The 10,145-nt window shown below is 37.2% G+C and overlaps 1 protein-coding gene across 2 annotated transcripts; it reads left to right on the top strand.

Moving 5' to 3' along the window:
• Positions 1 to 2,710: 2,710 nt before the first annotated feature.
• On the top strand, positions 2,711 to 9,412 carry slc52a3-2b (solute carrier family 52 member 3-2b). 2 transcript variants are annotated; one of them, XM_079627050.1, is made up of 4 exons: positions 2,711 to 3,003; positions 4,662 to 5,738; positions 8,192 to 8,315; positions 8,608 to 9,283. In XM_079627050.1, exons 2-4 carry the CDS (start codon positions 4,708 to 4,710, stop codon positions 8,818 to 8,820), a joined length of 1,368 nt encoding a protein of 455 aa, XP_079483176.1. In that variant the 5' UTR covers positions 2,711 to 3,003; positions 4,662 to 4,707; the 3' UTR covers positions 8,821 to 9,283. The 2 variants fall into 2 exon arrangements, with proteins under 2 accessions (XP_079483176.1, XP_079483175.1); XM_079627049.1 differs by having other exon boundaries at positions 2,714 to 2,996; positions 8,608 to 9,412.
• Positions 9,413 to 10,145: the final 733 nt, after the last annotated feature.

The following is a 10,145-nucleotide window of genomic DNA, read 5'->3' on the forward strand; positions in this document are numbered from 1 at the left end:
CACCATAGTGTGCATTGATGTGACACAGTTTGCATTAGTTATTTTCTGTTGAAGAAAAGCTCTTTGCAGATTTCTGTGGCTTATTCACTACCAGATGCTTTGTAGAGAAACAATGTCAAGTTATGTCATTTTTTTATTCAGTTACTTGGAAATCATTCAGACAAATCTGCATAATTGTTAACTTAAATGTTCAGGTTCACTGCAGTCTTCAACATACATATAATTTAAGAGAACATTTTCTCAAGTATTGAGAAAAATCAAGTATTATTTATTTCTTGAAATGTACAGTAGTGGCCAAAAGTGATGTCCGGTCTAGGAAAATTGGCATCATGCTCTCTTTAAATATTGTTAAAAATGTGTTAAAGATTTTGTAAGCATATAGTTGTGTTTGGAGTCGATTGTTTTATTTGTGATAACGCAATGAAGCATGCCGAATTGTGCGGCATAATTTTTGTCTTGGTTGTTATACGAAGAAATTATGAACATGCAAAACAAGAGAGAACCAACAAAATATTAATAACTGATAGTCAATGTATGCTTTTTCCGGTGAGATTTTTGTTTTTCTATAAAACATTTTTACATAGTAAAATAAAACCTGTAGCTATAGTTTGCCCTTTTTGCCAAATAATGTTGTCAAATCAATACCTTAACCAAGTTTAGTGTTTTTTTCCTCCCTCATATTTAAAATATTGAAAAATATTAAATATTTCCCTCATATTTTAATGGTTAAATTGAACTTGTAGGGCCATTAAAAACAAATGTCCCTCCAGACATCACTTTTAGCCACTATTGTACTTTTTACAGCTGTGATCTTTATTTACCTGTATCACTTTTATCCAACAAATGATAGTAATACAAGAATAAAGTTACAAATATGAAAATAAGGCAGAAGCAAAGCGAGGAAATTATATTAAAAGTAGTGCTACCATATCAGACTAGTGCAATGTGCAAAAGGAAATCTATAGAAAGAGATGAGTTTTCTTTTCAGTCATTTTTGCAATGTATGCACTTAATTCATAAAACGCTGTCCTCCAAATGAATAATATAATTTATGAGTTATCCTCCTCAAGAGTAACAGAGCACCAGTCAGTGATCAGTGCAGTAACTGTAACATTATTGTTTCATAAACTTTAGTATGACAGCCAAGCCTTTTCTTTTCCCTTTGGTATTTTCGTTTCCAAATGCCAGGAGTTTCTCAGAGCTTCTAAATAATATTGTGTTCCCGTGTGTGTAGCGGTTCCCACTGTGTGACAATAAAGGCTCTCAGGATCTCATTAAGCTTCATACAATAAGTGAACTGTATTTAAAGCCTCACTTGGCACTTGACTTGAGTAACAGGATGACAAGAGCCAGTTTAAACCGCAAGCAACCCACAGAAATCAACTATAATAAATAATGAAATATATTGTTTTAAGACATACAAAGAGCGCTTATGTGTACAGTTATTGTGCTTATTATTGTAATGAAATGAACAGACGATTTTAGATTAGAAGTTGTCAGATTAAGTGACAAGATTTTGAAATTGATACTGTGAAATTAAATTTTTATGCATTTAATTAATTTAGCCACCAGAGATGTGTTATTTATTTCTTTATTTTATACATCAATTTTTTAAAGCATAATATTTATTTTTTTGCAATCATTTTGCAAAACTACATTGATTTTTTCCCAAATGTGTGTCAGTATTCAAATCAGTATTCTGACATTTTTTTAAGTTTTATGATCCTGTGATATATCCTGTAAAGTATCTGACCATACATATTTAGATCTGTAATCTTACAACATAATGATAAATCTGGAAAAAAAACACCAGCATTTAATGGAATGGCTTTTGTTGTACAGATGACATAAACATCTTATTTTAATGCAGCTGCATTTCAACAAGAATGAGAAAAATTATCACATATTTACACACATTTATAACAATTTTGAGAAGTTGCCATTTGTTTTTCACTGAGAACTAAGAAAAAAATAAATGTCAAATAAAAAACGAGTTAGTAATGCAGTGACCGTGTTCCCTTGAGAAAGAATTACACTTCAGCATACTTTTGAAAAGTGTATTTATTAGGGAAATTGCAATTTAAATAAACATGTATTGTTTACATTTTTATTAAATGCAATAAGCTGAACTTAAAAGTGCGTTTTTGCTTTATATGTAATTTCATAATTATGTTGTCTTTGAAATATGGTTTAAATGTAGCCTACTGACAAGCATTTATGGTCAACTAAAATATACTTTAATGTAATAAGCCTTTATATAATGCAATTACATTTGTAATTACACATTTGTAATGATGAAGTTGGAATTTTGATTTTAAAATGTGTAAAATTACACTTCTTTTGTTTTTGTCAGTGTTTTAAGAATCAGCAATGAAAGTGTTTTCAAATTTGAAGTAGCCTACACTACAAGTGCACATTGCAATTCAATTTACATTACAAATGCAATGAAGTGCACTTCTTTTTCTCAAGGGTTGTGTGGCTTTTTAAGGAGGGACTCAAATTATATATATTTATATGTATTATGTGTTCCTTCCAAAACTGTTGCTATAATATTTTTTATAATAAAAGATTGTGAGCTGCTCTTGTAAATACAAATACTTTTAATTGTTGCTAGAGTGAGTTTACAGCAAGGGTTAGTTTAATGTCAGTTCAGCCATAGATGAGTTCAGCCCGTCTGTCGTGTAATAAGATACACTTCCTGTTTCCGATCAACGTCAAGGTTGTTATGAGAGAGAGAGGGGAGGAGTCAGTTGCATCATGCTTACATACATTCCCTGTTCTCTCCGTCGGTCAGTTGAGCACATGGTCTTGAATGTTTGCCCACTGGGATAAAGGACCCCTGGTTCACACAGCTCGCGCATGCGCGGTCTTATCCACATCAGGTGAATAATATCAGAGTAAGAGAGAGCCAAGGAGCAGGAGCGAGGAAAACTCAAACTCACGCTGAAGGCTGTTCAAACTGCTGTCAGAATGTTCTGAGACCTCAGGAGAATCAGGTGGGATGTATGTGTGTATATTTGTGTTTAAACATAAGTAAACCAATGAACCAGAAAAAGATTCAAGGGCATTGTAGAGTTCATAGCCACTGGTATGAACACAAACTGGTTATTGTGTGAATGCGGTAACTTAATTGATTATACAATCAGGTAGAAGGAACTGGTTCTGTGATAAAACAAGAAAGGTGTTCACAGTGAATATACAGAAGTGATTACAGGAACTGTTGGTGTAGTATTATCTGTAGTGAGTGAGTTTATAAGTAATCTGTGTTGCTGTTCGGAGTTTGAATGGGAAAGGTCATGTGACATCTCTGATGCTAACTGTGATTTCGTTAACCCTTTACCTAAGGTTCACTAACAATGAACTGCATACAGCATTAATCTTAGTTTTGTTTAATATTAATTTCAACATTTACTAATACTTTATTAAAATCTTGTTTAAATGAATGAATGCACTGTTAACGTGATTTCAAACAATAACAAAACAAAGTACATACATTTTTAATAGCCTAAATGTTATATTTTCAGTGTAATTAGTGGTGCATGCTAAGGAAAACATCACAATGACAACAGGGATGTCTAATCTTGCTCACTTTTCAGCAGTTTAGATCCAGCCATAATTAATATCCCACCAAGAGGAGAATTTGCATAAGACCGTTCACACGCACAGCCGCATACCATATGCCACACACACACACACACACACACGCACGCACACACACACACACACACACACACTCCATAGACCGCATGCTGATTGTTGCAATGCAGTCACCTCTGTCAGACAGCAGTTCAAATATCAGTACTTTGAACTTTACTGTAGAAAGAGTTTGTTTTGTTTTTAGTATTGGCTAAGTGCTGGTACTTTTGACCTACACAAGTAGTAGAATCCCCCCCCCCCCCCCCCCCATCTATACCAGAGAGATCATCAATTGTTTTTCAGCCCAAGACCTTTTAGTAAAAATTAAGAGACTGTGAAGGGACCCCGAATGTTGCATATTATAAAAATGTATGTTAAACATACTTAGCCTTTAAAAGCCATCCAAATTACTTCTCATATGTATACATGTACATTAGATTTTTGTATGTCTTCTTACAATGTGGGAAGGAAAATTAGTTTAGCTTCATATCTAAATCTGGTTACATTTAACTAAATATTGCATTTTTTTGTTAAACCTAAAGGGATAGTTCACCCTAAAATAAGAGTGCACGTCGTACAGAGAAGCCCAACAGCCAAGGTCAAAAAAGTGTTAGATAATACATTAAAGTAACAATATTACATTTCTATTTGTTTTTCACCAAACCCTATCTTATATCCCCTGGGCACTTGGAATATATGAAATGCGGTACGCTATTAAAACAACACCAGGGTGAGTAAATTATGACTTAAGTTTTAATTTTAGGGTCAACTATCCCTTTACGTCTATGCAGGGCTCGACAATAAGGATTGCTGATGAATGACTACTCTTTCGCATCTTCTTGCACTTGAACGGACAAATACACACACACACAATAATGTCAAAATGCTCGTCTTGGTGAGCATCCTCATAAACACAGTTGGTTATATCTTAACGTTACCAGTTGAGAAAGAAAAAGCATGCGTCTTAAAGTGACAGGCGGGGCTATTGTAAAACTAATAACTTTACCTGTACTCCTATCTTTCAGATAACCTTTAATAACCAGTTGCCTTTCGGACATCAGTGCCTTCATCATGTCACTGTTCACACATATTTTGGCGTGCCTTTTTGGCATTGGATCATGGGTGGCCATTAACGGGATGTGGGTGGAGCTACCTCTGATTGTCCCTGCCATTCCTGAGGGTTGGTACCTGCCCTCCTATCTCACAATAATTATCCAGATGGCCAACATCGGCCCTCTCTTCATCACGCTCATGCACCGCTTCAGACCGGGCGTGCTGGACGAGCGGCCCGTTATCTACACGATTGTGACGGTCGGTGTGGTGGCCACTTTACTCCTGGCTTTCCTCTGGAAACGCACACTTACTTTTGGAGATGGCGAACATAGTGCTGCCTTACTGTCCCTTAGCTTCCTACTGTCTGTTGTGGACTGCACCTCATCCGTCACCTTTTTACCCTTCATGATGCGTCTACAGCCTCAGTACCTCACCACCTACTTCATTGGAGAAGGTCTAAGTGGTCTGGTCCCAGCGCTGGTGGCTCTTATCCAAGGTGTAGGGGTAGTCCACTGTAAAAATGCAAGTGCTAATGCAAATTTTAGCATGGAGAACTCATCCTGGGGCTTCGATGGAGAACTACAGGCACAGTACCAGCCGGCCAACTTCTCCGCTCAGGTTTTCTTCCTTTTCCTCAGTGCGATGATGATGGTGTGCCTGGGCGCTTTCCTGTTACTCAATCTCCACCCGGCTGTGGAACGGGAACACAAGAGCAAAGGTTATGTTGATGATTCTCAGCGGGTGGAGAAGATTGATATAAGTCAATCCCCGAACAGTGAAACTCCAGAACAGACACCCATGCTGGATTTACCGGAAGGCCCAGTGATAAAGCGACACCGCTCGTTTGGGAAAGGGACCTACAGCAGAACAGAGCTGGTATTCATTTTTGTAGTTCTGGCCTGGGTCAATGCGTTGACCAATGCAGTCCTGCCCTCAGTCCAGTCATACTCATGTTTGCCGTATGGAAATCAAGCCTATCATCTTGCAGCCACTTTGTCCTCAGTTGCGAATCCAGTGGCATGCTTCATTGCCATGTTTGTGCCAATCAGGTGAGGAAAAATACTTAACTTTGATTACAAAGTCAATATACTCTTCCTGGAGCTCAAACAGTAGAGCGTGGTGCGAGCAACACCAAGATCATGAGTTTGACTCCTAGGGGATACACGCAATAATGCAGTGTAGCCTGATCTTTACCATAATATAATTATTTATCACAGTAAGAAAAACCATCACGATAGTAAATCTGTCTGAAATTAGAGATGCTACTAATTAAAATTGAAGCCATACCCTATGTTTCACAACATCGTCACTTAAATGACTTAAATTCAATTTGGAAAATGTTAAACTCACATCAGTCTCTTTGATAACTGGCAAGTTATCACTTCAAGGGATAGTTCACTTTAAAATTAAAATTCTGTCATCCATAGTAGGAAAAAAAATACTATGGAAGTCAATGTGTCCAGTTAACTGTTTGGTTACTGAAATCCTTCAAAATATCTTCCTTTGTGTTCAGCCGAAGAAATAAATTAATACAGGTTTGAAACAACTTGAGGGGAGTACATGATGACAGAATTTTAATTTTAAAGTGAACTATCCCTTTAAGACAACTGATTGAATCTTCACTGATGCTGAGAATTGTTGACTCATGCTTACTAAAAATTCTAAAATCTTATATTATTCTTCCCGGCATGTGCCTGAGCATCAAACTTTTCACCTGCGACATCTTATTTTCATTAATACTTTGAGAATCACACTTGTATGTATTCTTACTTTGAATGAAACCGACCAATATTTAAATCTCTTAACATAATACCAAGCAGTATTTAAATCTATTACTTGCCTTTGAACGCTGAGGAGTCACTGATGCTAGACAACATTATAAACACAGTATAGATCTAATGTCTGGAGGATCACTTGCATCATTGTTATATATCGTTATTTTGCCCAGCCCTAAACATTGCTCTACGGTAAAGCACTCGGGGTAGGCTATGTTTACACAACAATGATGTACTAAATATGGAAAAACACACAGGTCCGCAAAAACAACAAAAAATGCTGTTATGCTGCCAGGCCAGTAGTTGGCGATGTCACTTTGTAAAGAAAAAACTATTTGCCTATGGATTGAACAAGTAATGTGCATCCGCATGACGTCACCGTTTTCACAAATGTGCGTTTTTGTAGGGTATATATATATATACTTTCCAAAAGGGTATATTTTTTGCAAAAACGATCATTTTCAAAACTTTCAAAAAGGCCGCTCTCGCACAGACACTCTTGAAGCCTCGTTCACACCGCCAGTGACTGGTGTCGCTGTATGTCGCTAGTCTCTATACTGTGAAGTTGCTTGTGGGTGTTCCTAGTTTTGTTGCTCTAATGTTATTAGTATACTGAACGTCTGCCCATATCTATACAAAATACCATCACACATGATATATACAACTATATCATTTTAATTTGACAAAGAATTTGGCTTAAAAGAAACCGTATGCTGTTGGGAGAGTGTTTTTATATTACCACAGCAGTGTTTAGTGGATTAAATAATTTACTAGTTCATTTACTACTAACACATTAAGCTCACTTATACTGTCAGAAATTACTAAAACGTCATACGAATTTGACAAATAATAATAAATAAAATTTGGCTGAATAAAATTTGACATATAAAACCGTGAAATCGCCCTCAAACTCTTCTGTCTTGCCTGCACTCGAGACGGTGACGTGAGCTTCACTGAAAGTCTTCTTTCCTATTGGTTGTCGCTCGCGAAAATCGCTTCTCATTTGCATAAAGTTGAAATTTCTGAACATTTGTCGCGTGTCTCGCGTCGCTTGACGCCCACATTCTGTCGCTCTTGTCGCTGGAAGTCGCCAGCGCTCCATTGAAATTAATGGGATCTTTTCGCTGCGTGTCGCTGGCGGTGTGAACGGGGCTTAAGTCTGCGTTCCACTCCAAATTTGTATGCCCTTCACTCGCTAAAGCCCAATTTATACTTTTGCGTTGGACTCCCGGCGTAGCTACGTCATAGGCTGTGGCCCTGTCCCAAATGGCACACTTCATATGCACTTTCAGTCTTGTGGACTTGCAATGGCTGCCGCGTACGCGTGTCCGTTAAGTCCGGGAGACCGTAGGGTGTCCCACTCGCGAGCGCCCTCGATGCGCACTTTTGCCGGGCCTGCAGCAGACTTCTTCCCGACAGTCAAAGCGGCGTTACGTCACGAAAGTGCGGACTCAGAGGAAGACCGCGAGTGCTTAGGGTGACATTTGGGACAGGGCCTGTGTGTAGCACGCGTAGCCTACAGTGTACCCTGACGTGCACTTCTCCAAAAATGTAACAACGCGCCAATTCTACGCGGACCGCAAGCGCTGTGATTGATCTGCTAGATCCCCTCCCTCGGGCTTCACATCCCTCCCTCTAAAATTCAACTATTCTATTTCCCAGAAATGTTTGACTGGCTGACATGCTTTTGTTATACAAATTCATCCAACTACGTAACTATGTCCAAGGTCTCTGGTGCTGATGGCGGTTCTGACCGTGACGGGCACAGGATTTGGAGCGTATATAATGGCCATGGCAGCATTAAGCCCTTGCCCTCTGCTGATCGATCATGACCTCGGAGCAGCGCTCATTGTAAGGTTCTCACACACATGCTTTCCATTGGTGGTAGTTGTTCCATGTTTTGCAAGCATTCATTTAGACCTGTAACTGTGACTGTAAAGTAAATTTACTGGCACTGGCATTCACCTTGTTTAAAGGAGTTCAAAAGGGCATCTAATTGTATGTTAGAACTCTTACAACATGTGTTAGAAATTCATCATCTACACTACAGTGCACAGTACTACATACATATTTCAGCACAAATGTAATGTGAGGGCAACAGCATCACATAATCGCTGTTTTCTCTTTCTCCATTGATGTTTAGGTCATAACCTGGGTCATATTTGTCCTCACTCTGTCCTATGTGAAGGTGATTATTGGAGTGATCCTGCGAGATGAAGGCCACAGCGCCCTCGTGTGGTGTGGAGCTGTGGTCCAGCTGGGCTCTATGTTAGGTGCCCTGTCAATGTTCCCTTTGGTTAGTGTTTATGGACTTTTCCAGTCGGGAGATCCCTGTAATACCAAGTGTCCTCAATAAAAGCTGAAAGATGGATTCAGAGTAAAGTGAATCAATGCCACACAAGGCTGAATAATACACAAATGTTTGTCCACACACATTTTTCCATTAGGCTATTTTTTCTTTTCTTTTTACATTTACAAATACCAGTTACTGTATTGTTCCAACAACTATCTTTCCTTTTAGTTGTCATTTAGTTCATAGTACTGTTACATCATGACAAAACAAGCTTTATAATCTGCTGTAATATCTGGCACTCCCTTAGTTACAGTGTAACTGTTCAATTACTGCATTTTTGTTATATGTAAATATTATACTTGATATGTAGTATTTTTTTTATATCTCATTGAAGTTTTTAATAATTTGAGAATATTTATTATTTTAAGACATGGTGCTAAAATAAGGCCTTGACAATCTTTTTTTTTTTTTTTAACAAGACTTTAGTTTAGGAAAAAAATAAATATTTGATCTCTAAGAATTCTGTAAATTGTGTTGTGGTTATTTCTGTTAAGTCTGTCACATTATTAAAACTTAAATCATGAAACCCATCATATAATCAATTTATCTGGTATATTTTAGTACAGAGGTTCTCAAACGTAAACCTCAGAGTATGTGAAATTTTGATGGGCATGTATGAAAATATTTATTATTATCAAGGAAAAGTGAGCCTAAATACATGTACCATCAACAAATGTGACATGGATTTCCATTTCCATAAATCATCTCTGGATATAGCTCTTATATTATATTTTCTCCAAAAGAAGCTTTATATAGACTAGAAAACCCAAATGAACTTAAATAGTGATAATGGCCCATAAACACTCCCAAAGTTATAAAGAACAAGAACGTTTATTATATCTTAGCCCTCCTTTTCTGACAACATGCATTAGTTAAATTTTGGACAAAGACACTCACAAACAAAAAACAGGTGGCTGTATGTGTTATTTTATTATTCATATATGTTATGTTATTATAATTTATTATTGTATGATAATTTGTAAGAAAAAGAAAATAAAGCCACTTGATCCTATTTTCTGAACTACTGATGCAAAACGTCTCACGCTTGTAATAGAAAACCTGTTATTGAGTTAATAGGGCCTACATGTTTTCTTCTTTCGAACTACTATTAGCACACATTAGTTGTTACAAGAGAACATAGTTTTTGCCTTATTGTATGAAATAAGTAGGGCTAGACGTAAATTAATAATTAGGCTATCCTATTTCGCGGAGGTGTTTTCAATTTTGTAGCTACCTCTTTGAATTAAAATACTTGAAATGGGGTGGAGTGGAAGAAGAGCTGATGGTGGTTATTGATTTGTAAAATAAATTTGTGTTTAAATCGATTG

Source organism: Phoxinus phoxinus, assembly GCF_949152265.1.
Source record: "Phoxinus phoxinus genome assembly, chromosome: 10".
NCBI lineage: Eukaryota > Metazoa > Chordata > Actinopteri > Cypriniformes > Leuciscidae > Phoxinus > Phoxinus phoxinus.